This window comes from Trichechus manatus, unplaced genomic scaffold, assembly GCF_000243295.1.
Source record: "Trichechus manatus latirostris isolate Lorelei unplaced genomic scaffold, TriManLat1.0 scaffold00027, whole genome shotgun sequence".
Taxonomy (NCBI): domain Eukaryota; kingdom Metazoa; phylum Chordata; class Mammalia; order Sirenia; family Trichechidae; genus Trichechus; species Trichechus manatus.
The window spans coordinates 5,558,192-5,577,479 of record NW_004443963.1 but is presented as its reverse complement, the minus strand read 5'-3'; the positions used below and the strand labels follow the sequence as shown (position 1 = coordinate 5,577,479).

At 37.7% G+C, this 19,288-nt stretch overlaps 1 protein-coding gene across 5 annotated transcripts in view; it reads right to left on the bottom strand.

Annotated features, from left to right (window-relative positions):
* Window positions 1–693: 693 nt before the first annotated feature.
* TXNRD1 (thioredoxin reductase 1) overlaps window positions 694–19,288 on the bottom strand; it is a 109,819-nt gene continuing 91,224 nt past the window's right edge. For all 5 annotated transcript variants that reach the window (XM_004373777.2, XM_023728990.1, XM_023728989.1 and 2 more), the window contains 7 exons: window positions 18,381–18,473; window positions 17,704–17,780; window positions 16,349–16,505; window positions 12,126–12,233; window positions 9,013–9,108; window positions 7,824–7,958; window positions 694–1,485 (listed from right to left, as the gene is read on the bottom strand). In XM_004373777.2, the coding sequence (XP_004373834.2) occupies window positions 1,423–1,485; window positions 7,824–7,958; window positions 9,013–9,108; window positions 12,126–12,233; window positions 16,349–16,505; window positions 17,704–17,780; window positions 18,381–18,473 (729 nt within the window). In that variant the 3' untranslated portion in view covers window positions 694–1,422. The remainder of the gene's footprint in view (window positions 1,486–7,823; window positions 7,959–9,012; window positions 9,109–12,125; window positions 12,234–16,348; window positions 16,506–17,703; window positions 17,781–18,380; window positions 18,474–19,288) is intronic.

Genomic DNA, 19,288 nt, shown 5'->3' with positions numbered 1-19,288 from the left:
CAAGCAGTGCTGGCGGAAGGCCTGATGTCCACAGCACTGTCAAAACTCAACTTACAGTGAGCCAAGATGGCCTACAAATAATCCTTAGTCAGCACACTTACACAGAAAGACATGACCAAGGACTTAATCCTGCTTTACAATAATACAAGTTGGAATGCTAACAAAGCATAAACATGCCTAGCAAAATCCCACCAGGTACAGTTGTTCTTTCAACACAGAAAGTGAAAACTATTTGGTTTTTAAATGAAAATCCTTCACATCTACCTGTGTTCAAAAATAATAATAATAACTTATGATATCAACAGCTTCCTTTAAAAAGCAATTACCACAAAAGATTAAATCATAGATGTGGGAAGACCTAGTTTCCTAGGAATGGAGTTCTCAAAAAAGGGCAGATACTTAACACACAAGAAAAACAAAGATGTGATATTTTGTGCTCTTAGCTTAAAGCTAAAGCTACCAAAAAAAGAGGCTTAAACAAGTAAAGTGTTTTCCATCGAAAAGACCTCAGTTCACTCAGACTAACACATGACAGACTAAATAAAATACGACACTTACTGGTCTTCCCCTTGCATCTGCCTCCATGATGAATAATGGTGGAAATCATACTGTATGACCAAGCTACATGTTCTCTGCCACTCTCCCTGTGCAATGAGTATTACTTCAAATAGGCTGGCCAAGCAGTCATTTCCCTTCTTAAACAGAACTTAAAAGAATAATAACCAGTGACGGAGCACAATAAAACAGTGACGTAGCAGGCAAAGCTGGCCAGAGTCATTCATAGATTTGCCTGTTTTAGACATATAACTTATTAAAAAAAAACATGGCTAAGCAGGTCAGTAAGGCAGAACGGTACATTCCCATCCTCAGAAGCACATCAAGGAGAGAGATCTTTCATGGGATGAGCCCAGGTAACCCCAAAGGGGCCAAAGCACTCCTTCCACGCAACAAGACACTTCATTTGGGTGCTCTAACCGTGACTTGCTTTTGGACAAAAATCAATTGCTAACATTTTCATCTCTAATATCGTTAACACCATGGAGGAAAATACGATCAACATGAGAAAGCCTGACACCGAGACTAGAGAAAACACGCAAAGGAAAGGTCATGCTGAAGCTGATTTGACAGTTGTTCCATCACTGCCAACCACGCGGGCTTGAGGCCAGTGACTTCATGGATGCATCCCTCAATGCACTGCCAGTATCAGCTCTGAGTCCATTATGATGACCCCAGTGTGATGCTGACTACCTTCTATTCACCACCTCCTACCCAGGAGATCCAAGGAAGCCTTGAATGATAGGCACAGGACACGCACGTACCAAGAGCCCAAGGACCTTCCTGAAAACTCTGCCTTGGATTTGGGCAAAGAAACAAATTAGTGGTGTGGAGTTTGGGTAGCAGCATCCACAATGGGGCTTAACCTCAGCAGCCAGACTGGAGGATGCTTCCCCCAGAGCGTTTGGTCACCGACAGCGTTGTGAACACCTGCAGGGGAGGAGAGAGGACAATTTCAGAAACCCAAGGAAATGAGTGAACGGGGAGTAGTTCAGATAACATATTAGGAATGACTTAGGTGACCACTTAAATGATCAAAACAGAGACGTAATATGACCCAAGATAACCTCTGTATCTCCAGAGGATCAAAAGGGAATAAATTTTAAAACAAAGGAGAAAGAGGAAAAAAAAATTAGATGATAGCTAATGAAGAACTTTGTTAGCATAAGGGTGACAAAAACAAATCAGTTACCTCAGTTGTTTGTCAACTTTCTAAAAGACTCATCATGAAGTTGTTTGGACATAAAAAAAAGCAACATAAAGTACACTATTACAAATACCCACATGTCCACCCAGCTCAAAGAAGTTTACGAACACAGTTAGAACCCCATGTGTGCCCTTCCCTGATCACCTTCTCCTCCTGCCCGCCTCCTAATTGGGGCTAACTGTTCCTATGCATTTCTTCAGGCATTTATTTTGTACATTTTTGAAAACTTTACAAGTAAATGGCAAGATGGTATATGTTCTCTTCTGCCCCTGCTTTCTTAGCTCAATACTGCATTTCTGTTCACCTATGTGGCTACACACAGCTGTAATCCTTTCATTTTTTACCAAATAGTATTCAATTACTATATATTACAGAATACATACATACTATACCCTATATAGTGTAACATATACCTATACAGTATAGTATATTTGGAGTCCCTGGGTGGCGCAAACGGTTAGGCACTTGACTGCTAACCAAAAGGTTACCAAAAGGTAAAGCCTATCCAGAAGCACCACAAAGAATGGCCTGTTGGTCTACTTCCGGAAAGTCAGCTATTGAAAACCCTACTGAGCAACTGGTTTATGGTATATATACTAATACTATAGTATTCGACTATTCAAATAATAAGTATATTATGAATTACATATGTAGGCTTTTGCTGGCCTTCCAGGATATTAACAATTATTTAAAATATGCTACTATTTTAAAAAGCAGATGTCACTTTGAGGACTAAGGTGTGCCTGACCCAAGCCATGGTGTTTTCAATCAACTCATATGCATGTGAAAGCTAGACAATGCATAAGGAAGAACGAAGAAGAATTCATGCCTTTGAATTGTGGTGTTGGCAAAGAACATTGACTGTATCACGGACTGCCAAAAGAACAAACAAATCTGTCTTGGAGGAAGTATGCATAAAATGTTCCTCAGGAGTGAGGATGGTGAGACCTTGTCTTGCTTACTCTGAAGATGTCACCAGGAGGGACCAGCCCCTGCAGAAGGACATCATGCTTGGTAAAGGGTCACCAAAAAAGAGGAAGACCCTCAATGAGATGGTTTGACACAGTGGCTGCAACAGTGGGCTCAAACATACCTACCATTGTGAGGATGGTGCAGGATGAAGCAGCATTTCATTCTGTTATACATTGGGTTGCTATGGGTCGGAACTGACTCGGTGGCATCTAACAACAACTATGGCACTGTAGTATGCTTCCTTGCACACACAGAGCTAGAAGCACAACTACTGGGTTAAAGGGTAGGTGACTGTACCAACCAATACTCTCTCATTTGCAGTAACTAATGAACTCTTCTTCTTTCGCTTCCTTGCAAACATCTGGTGGTTGTGGACCCATATTAGAGCCTTAACAGCTTCAGAAAGCTGCTCCTTGCTACTGCTCCAGACTCCCTGTACATAAATCAACGGCTCTCAAACTTTAGTGAACAAACATCTGCTCACATTGATTAAATGTGTGTAAATAATACTGAACTTAATTTGGGGGTAGGACCCAGGTGATTCTAAGACACATTGTCTATAGACCACATACTGGAATTTCTTGATGGAACACCAGTATAGGTAATGCACTATGGATTCCTGCATGGTAAACTAAACATCAGTCGCTTATCTTTGTAGTTTTATCAAATAGGAAACCTACCGTCAATATTTTAAAAATATCATACTTCTACCTTAAAAAACCAGATTTCCATTCCTGGCCATGATAGAATGATTGGTACCAAACCAGTTCTCTATTCTCTCTTAAACAACCAGAAAACTAGACAAAATATGAAACAACAATTTTAGACACAGGGCAATCAGCAGCGAACTATGATCCCCAAAGGAAGGGAAACAAACAAGGTGAGCTTTCAGCAGGTTTGGCTTTCTACCTGGAGGCATCCACCAGACCCTGGGTATGAGAGAAGGGAGCTATCCAGAGAAAGGGCTCCAGAAATCTACATACAGGCCCCCTAGAGTCTTTGGTTGAATCCTAAGCTGCATGGGCCTAGGAGGCAGGACCCAGTGAGGCCGGGGACAGGACAACTCAGGGGCTGTGCACTGAACAACCACCAGAGCTCATGAAGGGTTAGGAGATCTTCCAGGTCTGACCAGCTTGAGTTGAGAGGCCTCAATGAGCACCGGAGGCATTCAGTAGAGACCCCAGAAAGCCACACTGTAGCAGTGAGACTAGCAGTACTAGCCCTAGAGTAAAGGCTACACTAGAACACTAGACCACCCTAACAAAACCAAAAAACAAGCCTCAAAAGGATAAAACCGAGCCACAAGGAAATTAACTGCCTGCCGCAAGAAAACACAGCATTCTTTAAAGGAAGACAACAAAATCCAGGTTGAAAGAAAAAAACAAAAAACAAAACCCTGTCAACCTAGAATTCCACAGCCAACAAAAACATCCTTCCGCAAAGAAGGCAAAATAAAGATATTTTCAGACAAACAAAAGCTAAGACAATTTGTCCCTAGCAGACCTACACTATAAAAGAATGCTGAATTATCTTTCAACAATTAAAATATGAACCCCAAAGAAAGTATAGACAATTCACATCCAAAAAAATAATTATCAGAGGGGTTCATTCTTGTCAGCAAAGATATGCAAAAATCTTGAAGTAGTTATTGCTTTATACTTACTATAGAAAAAATACATTACACTGAATTTTGAAACATTCTCATTGGCATTCTTGAATTCAATGCTGATGACACTGTAAGCCAGTGTAACTCTTCTGAAAAGCAGTAACATTCTTTTTGTTTAAAAAAACATGTGTGACTGTTGATGAGGACAGGAAGACAATATGCAATAATGAAAATAGCTGTGTTAGGACGATTAGAGGCAATTTAAAATATCATCAAACATGCTTGTTTCAATTTTTAAAAAGGAAGAAAAATAAAGCGCCAGGGAATATATTTAAACAAATTTCAGGTTTGGGAATACAAAGCTTAAGTTCTATTTCTCAGGAATTAATTTAGAACTAGAACTTACATGAGATTTCAGTAAAAAAAAAAACAAAAACAAAAAAACTAAACCCATCAAAAAGGAAAGCAGACAAAAGAGTTATCTATTTTTCTTATAGTGATGACATGCTTGTATTAAAAGACAGGGAAGCCAAACTGCTACTATTAGTCAATCTGAACAAAAAAACTGACGAGTCCATGTTTACAAAGGTTTCATTTGCATACAGCTGCTTTAGAACGTTCATAAAATCACATCGTTTTTTTTAAAGAATGAGCATGGAGGCTGCACCTTCATCCTCTCTATCCCAATACACACAACACTTACAAAAGGTCAAGTTCTGCTGTATGCTTTCACCTGGTGCACTCATACCTGGTCCCAACACCGCCTAGCCTCACAAGACTTCCTTCTCTGTGATTACGTTGGCTATTAAAACACACTAAAAAAATTAAAAAAAAAATTTTGATATTTGGCACTAAAAATTCATTTAAAAACATTTCAAAGGGGTCTCTTTAAATGCTGTTTCCTCTTGAGGTATTATTTTTGCCCTGCAAATAAACTTGATTAGTTGAAATTGCTACTCAAAATTACGTGTAATCAGTTTCCTATTCAATTATTGCTTGCTGCTCAGGTGTCCGGAATGAACTATCACTATGCTGTCTTCACGCTGAATAATACTAATGTATTACTGGTGTTCCAGGCATTAAGACTCCTTTTCCTATCTACACCAAAGGGAGCTTCAGTCAAAACAAGAGCAATTCCAGAAGGAAATCCTTTGGAAAATATTTTGCTCCAAAGAACAAACTTAGGAATTTATCAACTTTTGGGAGTAACTACTTCTCAGGGTCACAGGTTGCTCTCAACTGCCCAAGTTATTTATCAAAATGGTACAAAAGCGTCCATTCAATGATTCATTCCACAAACCACCCACAGCTGGCCCAGGAGTGGTAGCTATTTCTGAACACTTTAAAGCACTGCTCAGGACCAGTTTTTAAATTATTATTATTTTTAATTTACCCAGTGGGCTGACATTTGTGAAATTCAATAAACATTTTATAAAATTTCAAAGGGCATGCAAAACACAACCCTAACTTTTTATTATTCGATCAGGTATTGTCAATTTGCTCTTAATGTTTCTAAGTCTTTCCACTTCTCTTCTATTGTTATCTCATCATGGACCAGTAACAAACAGTCCATGGCACACACTCTGAGCACCTCCCTTCTAGTGTATGGCCGCACAGGAAAATACAGTAGGCCCAGCAGCAAATCCAACTACCATCCAAGTCAGAATCTAGCATTTAGCACAGAGAAGAGTCCTTAAAAATTCTCTAACTGAAAAGCAAGTCAAAACCACAATGAGATATCACTTCGCCCCCACTAAGATGGCTATGATAAAAAAAAAGAAAATACGTGTTGGCAAAGATGTGGAGAAACTGGAACCCTCATATTTACCGCTGGTGGGATTGTAAGATGGTACAGCCTCTGTGGAAAACAATCTGGTGGGTCCTCAAAAAAGTTAAACAGAATTACCAAATGATCCAGCAAATGCACTTCTAGGTGTATACTCAAAAGAAGTGAAAGCAGGAACACAAATAGATACATGTACACCAATGCTCACAGCAGCACTATTCATAATAGCCAGAAGGTGGAAATAGCCTAAATGTTCATCAACAGATGAACGAATAAATAAAATGTAGTATGTACATACAATGGAGTACTAGTCAACCATAAAGAGAAATTAAGTTCTGATACATGCTACAAGATGGATGAACCTTGAAAACATTATGCTAAGTGAAATAAGCTAGTCACAAAAAAGAGGTATTACATGATCCCACTTATATGAAAATATCTAGAATAGGCAAATGTATAGAGACTGAAGTGTATTAGTTATTACAGGGTGGGGGAGTGTCATTGCTTAGGGGGCTTTGATGGCAACGGGTTTGGTTTTTTGGTTTACTCACTAAAAATGAAGTTAACTGGCTCCTTCCCTAGGCAGGTAGTCTTAGTCACTACACCGAATAAAAGATTTATCACGCTATTCTTTACAGGCTGTAACACAGACTCTTCAATTTTCACATTTTTGAAACTTAGTTTTATTTCATTCACAAAAACAGCATTTATGAATGATGCTCTAATCTCTAAACATGTTAATATTTCTTCTTTCCAGCCAGGTACATATTCATGTAGAGAAGAACAACATGCTTCATCATAGAGAAGGCAGACAAAAAAGGAAGCAAAAACACTTTCAGGTCTCAAAACTGATGTTTCACAGACTCAGCAAAGAGCCAGCTGTGCAAGGGCAACCAGGAGCAGAGACCAACCAGTTAACAAGCTGTTCAATGAGATCTGGCATGACTGTGCATTACGCGTGTGCGTGTCTGTGTGTATGTGTGCGTGCGTATGTGTCTGCAAGCACAAAGCACACCCCTGGAAACCACTGAGCTTGGTGACCAGATAACCTCCGGAATGTTTAACTCCATCTACACTGGTATAATGGCAAGATGCCTCCTCCCAACCTTCACCAAGTTCTCCAGTGTAGGCACATTTTTGTTTACCACCCCTCTGTAGCATGACAGTCAACTCTTGGATGATCACTGATAAACGTGAAGAAACACTGACACCCAGAGGCCTAGAATGATCCATTTCCAGTTCTCCTGTCATTTGCTTGATTTTTCAAATCGCATGCTTTGATACCCAAACCTGAAGAGGTAGACAACATCATTTAGCCTCGAGTGGCTCAGGGATAACTAGGATTGAAGCTCTGTCTGGATATGAATGGCATTCACTGATTGTCAGAAAAATAATTTAGGAGACATGATAAGTAAGACTTAAAGACTATCTCTATAAATCATCCTTATCATTTTTTATAGCATGACAGTAATGACCAGTTCACACCAGGGGCAATAAACACTTGAAAGAGGAAAAATTGTTTCTAGAGACAAGGCCTTCTTTGAGCTGTTCTCAGTCATTAGTAACCTGTAAGGAGACGCAGAACTAGCTTGAGTACAGTAGAGAGAATACTAGATTCGGAGTCCTAGGTCTGCCACTTAGATGCTCATTTGTAGTATGCATTTTTAAGCAGAGCTGTGAGAGCATTAGTCACCCACCTCCGCACAGACAGGGTGGATTCCGATGGTGCTGTCCAGCTGCTGTTTGGTCAGTCCACACTTCAGCGCAGCTGCAAAGCCCTGTGTAACTTCTCCAGCATTTGGCCCCAGGACGTGGAAGCCCACAACACGTTCCTAAGATACAGAATAAAGTAATACAACTAAGCTGAAATTTTTTTCTTCATTTCCTCCTGCACAGCCTGGAACTCTTTCCCAGTCTTTTCTAAAAAACTCATTTCAGAAATGGCCAAAGACTTTTACTGAAAGTTACTTAGGCTGAAGACCCCTCTACATGGGCCAGTACAGACAGCTTGGTGTTCAAATCAAGTAGGAAGGCCGAGACAAGTGCTGATGACAAAAATATTAAAAGCAAAAAATGTGCACAGCTTCTTAGGCACCACAATTTCTGGAAAACGTTACTGAAGGGCCGTGATGTCCTCATGACTATTTGGTTGTCTCAGTGCTCCAGATAAACTATTTGTGGCAACTGTAAGAGCGGTCACTCAAATTTAAAAATTTTCACTAAGGTCTCAGTTACAATACTTAAAGATAGAGTATGTGTATGTTCACACTTCTGTCCTGGGTTACAATTTAAAATGTATTTCTTATTGTATGGGCAGCAGTCAGAAAAGTTTGAAAAACAATCGATTTATTCATTCAATTCCTCATTTTGCAGGGAAGGAAACAAACCCTGTGAGGTCAAGGAGCTTGTCCATACATAGGCTTTGGTTACCAGGTATTACATGTAACAGCAGACAATGAAATCTTAAATCAGAACCCAATTAACAGCTCTTCTCATTACAGTTTTCTCATCAGTGCCAGCTGCTTAGGACTCAAACTTGCACTACTCTCGTTCTTTCTTGTTGTTCATTATTTTTAGGTAGTGGATGACCTCATTGTTCTCCCTTTTATAAGCACAAACACATATGGCTCCTTTGGTTCATCCACTGAGCAAGTGTTGACTGCCTGCCTACTATATGTAGGGCTCTGTGCCAGTGAAGGTGAAAAGAGACACAGCAGTGGAGTCATGGTCCCTGGAAGACCTCCCTGGTCTCTGATCATTTCTGTGCACTTGGGGAGACAGGTAAACTACTAAAGAAATACAGTGTGTATTATGTGATGAAAACAGAGCTACAAATTAAGAACAAAATGAAATTATTGGAAGGTATTCGATGGGAATTGCACTTACATTGTCTTTGATGTTACAGACTATTTTTGCATAACATTTGTTGTTATCTCTGGATGGAATTGTCCACTCCAATGGCCAGAAGTAACTATGGTAAACCTAAGGTGATATAAGCACAATTTAGACCCATTATCTTAAGCAGTGTATTTATTAAACACCAGATGTGGTGCAAAGACAGTGGAGGCTTTTAATAATTAGACTTTCATTAAATAATAAAATCCATGGATTAAACAGGAATTTGGTCAGATAGTAAATGACTTTAAACTCCTCATTTTGAGGCGCTTTCGCTACAAGCTCATCCCTTAATCGTATCTCAACCTCAGAAGAGAACACCTCAAGTAATAATAGCAACAACAAAGACCAAGCAAGTAAGAAGCCACATAATTACTTGCTGTCCTGCACTAAAAACAAATACTGTCTTATTATCTTATACCCGCAAAAACAAAAAAAAACCACTGTCATCAAGTCAGTTCCGACTCATAGCGACCCTGTAAGACAGAACAGAACTGCCCTATAAGGGTTCCAAGGCTGTCATCTTTATGGAAGCAGACTGCACATCTTTCTCCCATGGAGTGGCTCATGGGTTTGAACTGCTGACCTTTAGGTTGGCAGACGAGCGCTTTAATCACTGTGCCACCAGGCTCCTTTGTTACCTTATAGAAATGACAATTTGGGCAAGAAACAAGCGAGGTGCCAGGAACAATTAAGGAATTATCTAGTTCTCTTCCTTAATGCTTCCCAAAGACATTTCCTCCTTTACCATTATTCACTCTAAGCATTAATACTTGTATTAAGAAAAGGACGAAGGGAATGAGAAAAGGAGAGAAGAAAGAAAGGAAACAAAGATAGGAAAGAAGGAAAAGGGAGGAGGGAAGGAAGGCAGGGCATCCTTACTGATGTTTCATAAAGTCCTGTATGACAAAAGGGTAATTTTTTTTTCCCCTCTGCCAACTCACACTGCTAGCCTCAGTTCAAAACACATATAGTTAGCTATCTTTTAAAAACACATTGATATGACATTATAATAAGTATTCATCTATGTTGTAATACAATGTGAATTTTTTTAAAAACATTGGTTACAAAACTGAATGCACATATCACAACAATAATATAAGAAAAATGATAAAGGAATCACCCGAAATTGCTACCAACTGCTGTGTTATAGACGTAGGTCTATTAGTACTTGTTTCCTATTCACTTACGTTTTTCAAAATTTCTTCAACTCATCTGTATACTTTTATAGTGAAAAAAGCATATTGTAATAAAATAAAAGCCACAGATTGTCTATCAAGAACTACAGCAATAAAAAAGAATTCTTATCTACCTCCCAAAAAAGAGAACTATAGCAATATATATTAAGAACCTTAAAATTTAAATACCTTTTGACAGGGAATCTATTCTCAGAAAAGAACCAGAGAAATAGACAATGAATTACAAAGATGTTCACTATTCTTTTTATAATAGTGAGAAAATGGAAAAAAATCTAATAAAAGAATGGTTGAAAAAATATAGTACAGTAGCCCTAAAAAGAATTACTACAGTTATTTATATTTTTTAATGGTGATTTTAGAGAATTGAAGGGCAAGGGAAAATGCTCATGACATAAAATTAGTTATGAAGTAGGATAGAAAATTGTGTGTAACTTAATCACAATTTTGAAAAGTTATGTATGTACCTATACAAAATGATATATATACACATATATGTGTATACATACAATATACGCTTATCAATATTTAGAAAAAACAACTGGAAAGGAAATATGCCAAAATGTTATCGGCAGTTCTCTTCATAAATTCATTAAAATTTCCTTCTTTATATTTTCCTAATTTTTCAAACTTCCTAAAATGAGCATGTACTACTAGTTTTATAATCAGAAAAAATGGCAATAATGTGTTAAAAGTAACAAGATATTACATACTACTACTAATGAATAAAGAAAAAGATTATAAGGTATTTAAAAATAAGCTTTTATATCATAGAATTGCCTCTGATTTACAAATCTGGTCTTTTAAATGGTCTTACTGGAAATTTTTTCCAAATGATTTAAAATAGTAGTCCCTTTGCATATTTTTGTGTATATATAAAATAGTGTATTTCACATGCATCTTCTTTGACCACAGAAAAGGTAAATGGCAAAATTGTTATAAATTGGATGTTAATACTAGAAAAGACCTAGTATTACTAATGGTCAGGTAAATAGAAATGTAGTTAATTTTTTATTTTCTTCTTTGCATTTGCCTGTTTTTTTCACATTTCCAACAACACTGTCTTAGTAATAAAAAGAAACCATTATATGTGGTTTTAAAAAGTAGAAGGAAATATTAACTGGGTCAACAAAAAACTGAAATACGTGAGTCAAATAAGAGGGTTTTGCAGGGTGATTTATTTTTGCCTGTCAGGTGATAACATTGCTGACCTTCTTGTGTGTGTATGTGTGTGCTATAATTTTATCCAGTGTGGCCTCATGCAGGGGCCGGCGGCTCAGATGGCAACTGCTGTCATTGCTGCTGTGGATAGACTCCCTTTTCGTATTTTTAAAAACTCACTCCCAACAATGCTTTTAGGATCTCTATCCTCTGTCTCACAGGACTAGAAGCTTTTGTGAGTATTTACTTCTTGTAATTGGTTTTTATATTAGAAAAGCAAGATGTTGACAGTTTTTTCACCCTTTCTCCCCATTGTCGGTAATTGACGTGCCAGGTGAAAAGTAGCAGATTTGTCCACCGAGGAGAAAAAATCAGAAAATGGAAGGAAGATTAAAGCGCTATATCGTTAACTTCTCTAAAGTGGTAACTATAATGTAGTTATAAAAGGAAGAAGGAAATACTGAAGTATTTAGGGGTAAAGGGGCATTCAGTGGTTAATGGTTCATGGTTAAATGGTTCAGGGCAGAAAACAAACATACACACGCACACACAGAGACATGTATATAGAGATTGAAAAAGAGAATATGAAAAGTATAATGCAAATGGCAAATGTTAACAATGTATGAATCTGGAAAATTATATATGGAAGTACTCTGAACTACTTTTCAGCAAGCTTGAAATCACAAAATTTGAAGAAAAATAAGTAGTACCTTAGCCTAAGAGTAAAGAGAAAAAAATATAACTTACCTCAATATTGTCTTCCCCAAATTTCACCACAGCTTTCTCTTCAGAAAGGCCACAAGCACCATATTCCAAAGGAGTGAATACAGTTGTTGGAACATTTTCGTAGTCACACTGTTTCAAAATAGAAGGAAAGAGTTATGACGGGCCAAATTATAACTCAAAAAACTCAAAACAAGGGTATATTTCAAAAAGGTTCAAAACTAGGAAGGGAAAGCAGACTCATAAATCTCTACTGAAAGCATCTGAAGTCACAATGCCAGAAAGGAACCTACACTACACTGATAACCATTAGCTTCTGTGATAAACTTATAGAATTTAAGGTTAAGACTGATTATGAATAAATGATTCATGTGGCTTCTTCATCCATCGACCAGTTGCTGTACCAGTAATGACATACTTTTGCTTCCTTCAATGCTGGTAAGGGTACTCATATGGTCTCATATCAGTGACAGAAATTAATAAACTTCTCTGAAAAAATCAATTAGGTAATACATATTAAGATTCATAAAAGCATTTTATACTTTCTGGCCCAATAATCCCACTTTTAGAAATCTTTAATGAGAAAAATAACTTAATATATGGAAAAAGTTACAGGTATTAATTGAGCATTACCACAGTACTCGTCAATAGTGGCAATATAAGATTGTAATATATAACATTACATACGTTGTATAATACGTTATAATATGCTATCATAATATATTGTAGTATCTATGTTGTCGTTAGCTGCCGTGGAGTCAATTCCAACTCACAGCAACACTATTTGACAGAATAGTACTGCCTCACAGGGTTTCCTAGGCTGTAGTCTTTATGGGAACAAATTGCCAGGTCTTTTCTCCTGTGGAGCTGCTGGTGGGTTCAAACCACCAACCTTTCAGTTAACAGTTGAGCACTTAACCATTGCGCCATTATTAGGGTTCCTTATCTTAGATATATATAATATTATGCAGCCATTAAAATATGAAGATCAAAGAAACAAAAAAACTTAATGCTTGTAACAGTAGTTTTCAAAGCAAGTTTTATGATGTTAGTAAGTGTAGGTGACAAAAAGGGTCCTAGAGTCAAACAATCAAATAAAATGCTGGATTGAGCAAATAAAATGGTTTCTCTACTATCAGATTTCTCAGAGCCTTTAATACACTGCAGTGAATTGTGAAAAATGTGTTATGTAAATGCCAAATCTATCTGTAAATGCTATTTGGTAAAAACCTAACAGTCACATTTGTATAGAGAGATGCGCCTAAGTAACATTCTGCATTTAAAATATGAGAGATGCAATTCTCACTCTTTAAACAGTAGGGTGAAATGTTTAAAATGTGTCTCCCTATAGAAACAATAAACATCCTTTTCCTCTAAAAAAACACAAACCCTAGGAATTCTCTGATTCAAAAGTAAAGGCAGATATCCACTTACAGCCATAATTCATAATACCAAGGACCAGATTACTCTCCTGCATTAAACAACTAGAAAACCAGAGAAAATATGAAACAATTAGACATTGGACAAACGGCAGTGTAGGACTGTGATCCCTGAGAAAGTGGAAACAAACAAGGTGAGCCCAAGGACAGCTCTAGTTTACTGCCTGGAGATGGTTTCAAGGCCTCAGTGCAGGGAGGGGGAAACCCAAACAGAGTCCAGCAATCTTTCTGAGTTATGAAGACAAGAGACTGCAGTTTGAGTAAGTTAAGGTGGCTTGAAGTTGCAGGAAGAATACCAAAGAGGATGGAGATGAACAAAGAGAGCTCTATTTAAAAAAAAAAAACCCAAGCCCGTTGCTTTTCAGTCCATTACGACTCATAGAAAAGCTATAGGACAGAGTAGAACTGCCCCACAGAGATTTCAAGGAGCAGCTAGTGGATTCAAACTGCTGATCTGTTGGTTTGCAGCCCAGCCACCATTGTGCCACCAAGGCTCCTTAAGATCTACAGAGGGGTTCTTTCAAGATTATGGCTGAGTACTGACTGTATATGCTTGAGAAGAAACTACTCATAAGTGAGGAAAGAACCACTGGAGAAAACAGTAGGACCCCCAAAATGACCAGAGCTCACAGAGGACTGAAAACAGTTCCTGTTTCCACAAGCCAGTAGAAAGAATTTGTAATACAAGAGGAAAGGGGTAGTCCTCAGAAGGGCATCTATTTAATAGTGGGACTAAATCAGTCCTAGAAGCAAAGTTGCTGTTAACTGACCTTAAAAAGCTTAAAAGCAAGTTATAAAAATATAAAAAACTGATCCCAAGTAACTTAACAGCCTGACAGAATTATGTCCAACACTATTTAAAGGAATACAACAAAATCCAACATCTAACAATGCCCGCATCCATTCAAAAGCAACAAGACATGCAAACGGGGCAAGAACATATCAGTCAATAGAAACAGACACAGAAATAGAGATGACAGAATTAGCAGACAAGGACATCTAAAGAGCTGTTATAAATATGCCTTGTGTATAAATATGATCTGTGTGTTCAAGAAGGTAGAGAAAAACATGAACTTGCTAAGGAGAGAAATGGAAAATATATTTTAAAAAAATTAAACCTGTAGAGATGATAAAAACAATATGTGAATGCAAACTCACTGAACAGGATTAACAACAGAATAGACACTGCAAAAGATCAGATCAGTGAACTTGAAGATGTAACAATCAGCTACAAAAAACGAAGCACAGAAGAGTGAAAAATAAAAAACCATGAACACAGCATCAGAGACGAGGGAGATAGTATCAAGCAATCCAACAGTCATATAATTGGAGGCCCAGGGAGGGTAAGAAGGGGGAAGACAGAAAAAACTGAATGGCTGAAGATATTCCAAATTTGATGGAAACTATAAACTGATAAATTCAAGAATCTCAACAAACCACAAGATAAATAAATAGAAACACACCGAGGTACACAATAATCAAACTGCTAAAAAAATCAGTGATAAAAAGAAACTCTTAAGAGCAGCCAAGGGACAGGAAATGCAAAAGAAAACTACAACCATTTACCACAGCATATCCACTAGAATGACTGCAGAAAAAGAGACTGACTACAGCAACTATTGACAAGGATGTGCAACAATTGGAACTTTCATACACTGCAGGTAGGGGTGCAAAATAATACCACTTTGGGAAAAATCTGGCAGTTTAAGTTAAACATGCCCGTAGCATATGACCCAGGAATTCCACGCTTATGTATTTAACCAAGAGAAGTTAAAATATGTCCATAAAGTCTGGGGTCTAATAAGCCTATGAGGGGCCATCTAAGATACTTCACTGGTCTCATCCCTTAGGAAGCAAGGGAGAATGAAGAAAACTAAAGACACAAGGGAAAGATTAGTCCAAAGGACTAACAGATCACAACTACCACGGCCTCTACTAGACTGAGTCCAGTACAACTAGATGGTGCCTGGCTACCACCACTGACCGCTCTGACAGAGATCACAATAAAGGGTCCTGGACAGAGCTAGAAAAAAATGTAGAACAAAATTCTAACTCACATACACCAAAAAAAAAACCAACCAGACTTACTGGCCTGACAGAGACTGGAGAAACCCCAGGAGTATACCCCCAGATGCCCATTTAGCTCAATAATGAAGTCACTCCCAAGGTTCACCCTTCAGCCAAAGATTAGACAGCCCCATAAAACAAAATGAAACTAAAGGGGCACACCAGCCCAGGGCCAAGGACTAGAAGGCAGGAGGGGACGACAGGAAAGCTGGTAATACGGAACCCAAGGTCAAGAAGGAAGAGTGTTGACATGTCGTTGGGTTGTTAACCAATGTCCTAAAACAGTATGTGTACTAACTATTTAATGAGATGCTAGTTTGTCCTGTAAACCTTCATCTAAAGTACAATAATAAAAAAATTTTTTAAAAAAAGAATATATGAAACACAAGAATGCTGAAACTTGATTGATCAAGTTGTTTTTATTCTTAGTGTGGTACCAAGCATGACAATTTTCATAATAAAGTCACAAGGTACAGCAGTCTTAGTAACATGCTTGGAACACAGCTAATAAAGCACATCTATGGTGTAAAACATGGGTCCTCAAGAGTTGGAGTTGACTCAACTGCTGTTTTTTTTCCCCTTTCTTTCTTCTTCTTTTTTTTTTTTTTTAAATAGGATGCCATCACCAAAATAACTTAATTATTCAAGACCTGGAAGTAAACTTCCCATGTACCCTCTAAATAGAGAACTGAGAATATAACTAAGAACAGTATCTCAGTGGGTAACAGCCACAGCACTCACCTTGACATTGGAGCCGGCATAAAGCCTCTGAGCCAGCAATCTTCCCGCCTGGATTGCTACTGGGGTGAGCTCCAGCTTATCCTCCAATATATCACCAATGGCATAGATGTAAGGCACATTGGTCTGCTCCTCATCAGTGACGGGTATTTTTCCAGTCCTGTAAATTCATTCAGTTAAAATCATCAGTTACCATTATTAACTAAGTAGAACAAAGTCCCCTTTCTCCCAAGGAAGCCCAAAACTGTAACCCTAGCTGAGGGATATGTTCTAGTGTATTTCAAAATCAAAAACCATTCAGAGGAACCAAAAACCTTAGTGGACTATTCTGTCCACTATTATGAAAAAATCAAAGGCATAAGAAAACTATAAGAAATCCCAGAGTGGGAGAACTAGAACATAATGGTCAAGTATGAAGATTCTGAATTGTAATAACCAGGTTTGCTAGTTATTACCTCTCTGTAAGCCTCAGTTTCCCTATGTATAAATTGAATAACAGGAATGAGAAGGAGATTACCTTAAAGGGTTGTGAGGACTGAATGAGAAAGTGTATAAAACATATAGCACAATAGCCCATGACTCACAGTAAGTGCAAAAATGTTAGCTATTAACATTATACAAAATCTAAACCTTGGACCCAACCGGAAACAGGCTAGCAGTTTACTGAGAAGATCGAACACTGGACTGCTACATCATATTAGTGGCTTTCCTAACTCCTTTGTCTCTTCAGCCCAGTGCAAACAAAATAAGGCAAAAATCATCACACTGATCTTAGAAAATCTGTCCTCCTGAATAAATGTTATTCCTGGAAGAAAAAAATTTGCACTTTCCAAAGCTTGTTGCCATTCACAACACTTGTTCCCACTTGGTTGTAAGAATGGTGATACTGGGAAATAGCCCATGCTGTCCCCAAATGCAGACACCATAGATTCTCAGTTATCCAGTGCAGTAGTATGGGCCAAGGGATTTTAACTTTACAACCCTCGAAAAAATAAACATTTTTGATACTTGTAACTGTCACTAGAAATGTAGTGATCACCTCGTGATTCTAAAACTTGGTTCAAGTCCACATACTTAATGATGCTCAAAGCACATATCTGCAATTATTGTGGAGCTGTACATACAAAAAAGAAACAAAATGCAAGCCAGTGTCCTTATTTATATTTTAAAAATAAGAAGCAAAAAAAGAAAACAAAGGAAATCCTAATGCAAGTGGCATTGAAAGAAAAGTCTTCTAAGCTTAAAAAGGGAGCTTTCTAACTATGGTAAAATTAACTTTAACAATCTAAAGCTCTAGTATTGATCAATGTTGCAAGTAACTGAAATAATATTCAATACAACATAATACTTTTACTTACTTTTCATTAATCTTTACTCCCACAGTCTCTAAACCAAGTTTTCTTGTGCAAGCATCTCTTCCTATTGCCAGTAATACCTGAAAAATTGTTAATACAGTAGTGACTATTAACAAAAAGGCTTTGCATGATTTATTTAATCATATTTTCCTCTGCTTATTGAAGACAATCCAATTTCATTCTCTAGACCTGGAAAGAAATATTTCATTAAGAAAATAATGTTAAGAGTTTAATAAACAACAACAAAATCCTTTGAACATGACGCAGCAGAAATCCTTTCCTATTTCTTGATAAGAAAAGGGGACTTTATTCCTTAATAAACCTTGCCAAATTTAGAGGCAAACATACTATGACTGAATGAAGTGACTTTTTAAATTCGTGGGCTGGGGAGATGCAAGGGAAGAACATGGGACAAAGGAATTCTAGCTAATTTAAAAATTCTGGTACCTTTTTACAGCCATTTGACAAACAATATTTTAAGTTACGGTGGAAAATCTGAAGCCACCTCTGTATGAAAACAAACTATAATAACACAGATAATAAAGATGTCTTAGAATGGGAATAGAAGCAGTACATTTTGGAAACAACAAATAGCAAGCCGCCACAGTAAGTAACCAGAAGATATCCAACAAGCACATATTTACTTTGTAATGAAGTACTGACTCAGGTCCATTCCTTACCGTATTATACTCTCCTTCGATGGTTTCCTCACTATTGGTTGACTTTGCTACCACCTTGAGTCGGCCTGGTGTCCCTGCTTCAATTTGTTCAATCTGTAAAAGTGACAAAGTTTTACTCTGAAATAAAGACATGTATCAAGGGAGATAACTGCGTCCTCACCTTTTATAACTCTAAGTGAAAACATAAAAGACGGCTCTGAAAGGTCTTTCATGGCCCATCTCCCTCACCTCAACATCTTTAGGATGATAAATGATTCTTTTATTTTTTTAATTCCCTTCTTTCTCACTGCTTATATGTTATTTGTTATTTCAAATACTTGTCAAACAGAATAAAATCCAGACAGAAAAGTGGGAAAGAAGGAAGTCAGAGAAACACACTACAAATGTTCACATTGGAGTAGGTCAATAATGATGCAAGTAACAGCCGGCAGGCCTAAAAACCATGGTGAGCAAGGAGACGTGTGTATCATAACCAGGGGTTGTCTCGGTTGTTACGGACGTTGGGAGGAAGGAGCCAGCCCTAGTACTTGTGCTATGGCATAGGTGACTGAACATACTAACCTACTGCACAGAGATGTCAATGATAATCTACAGGCTGGGTAGTAATGACTCAGAAATCCTATCACTTGGAGGCGTCTCTAAGTATGCTGAGTTACCTTTGATGTTTAAAGGGCACACAAATCACACAATTCAATAAAACATCTACTGGGGGAAACCCATAAAATCACCTGCAATTTCTGTGCTACCTTTAAAATACAACCACTCTGTATAGGAAAACTGTCAGGTCTCATTTTATATTCAACATCAATAAACAGAAAAAATTTCCTTTTAGAATTCTCTTCCTTTCTAATGTAGTCAACACCCTTTGAACATGCTAGAAATCTTTTCTTGTTTAATTTAAATCTAAA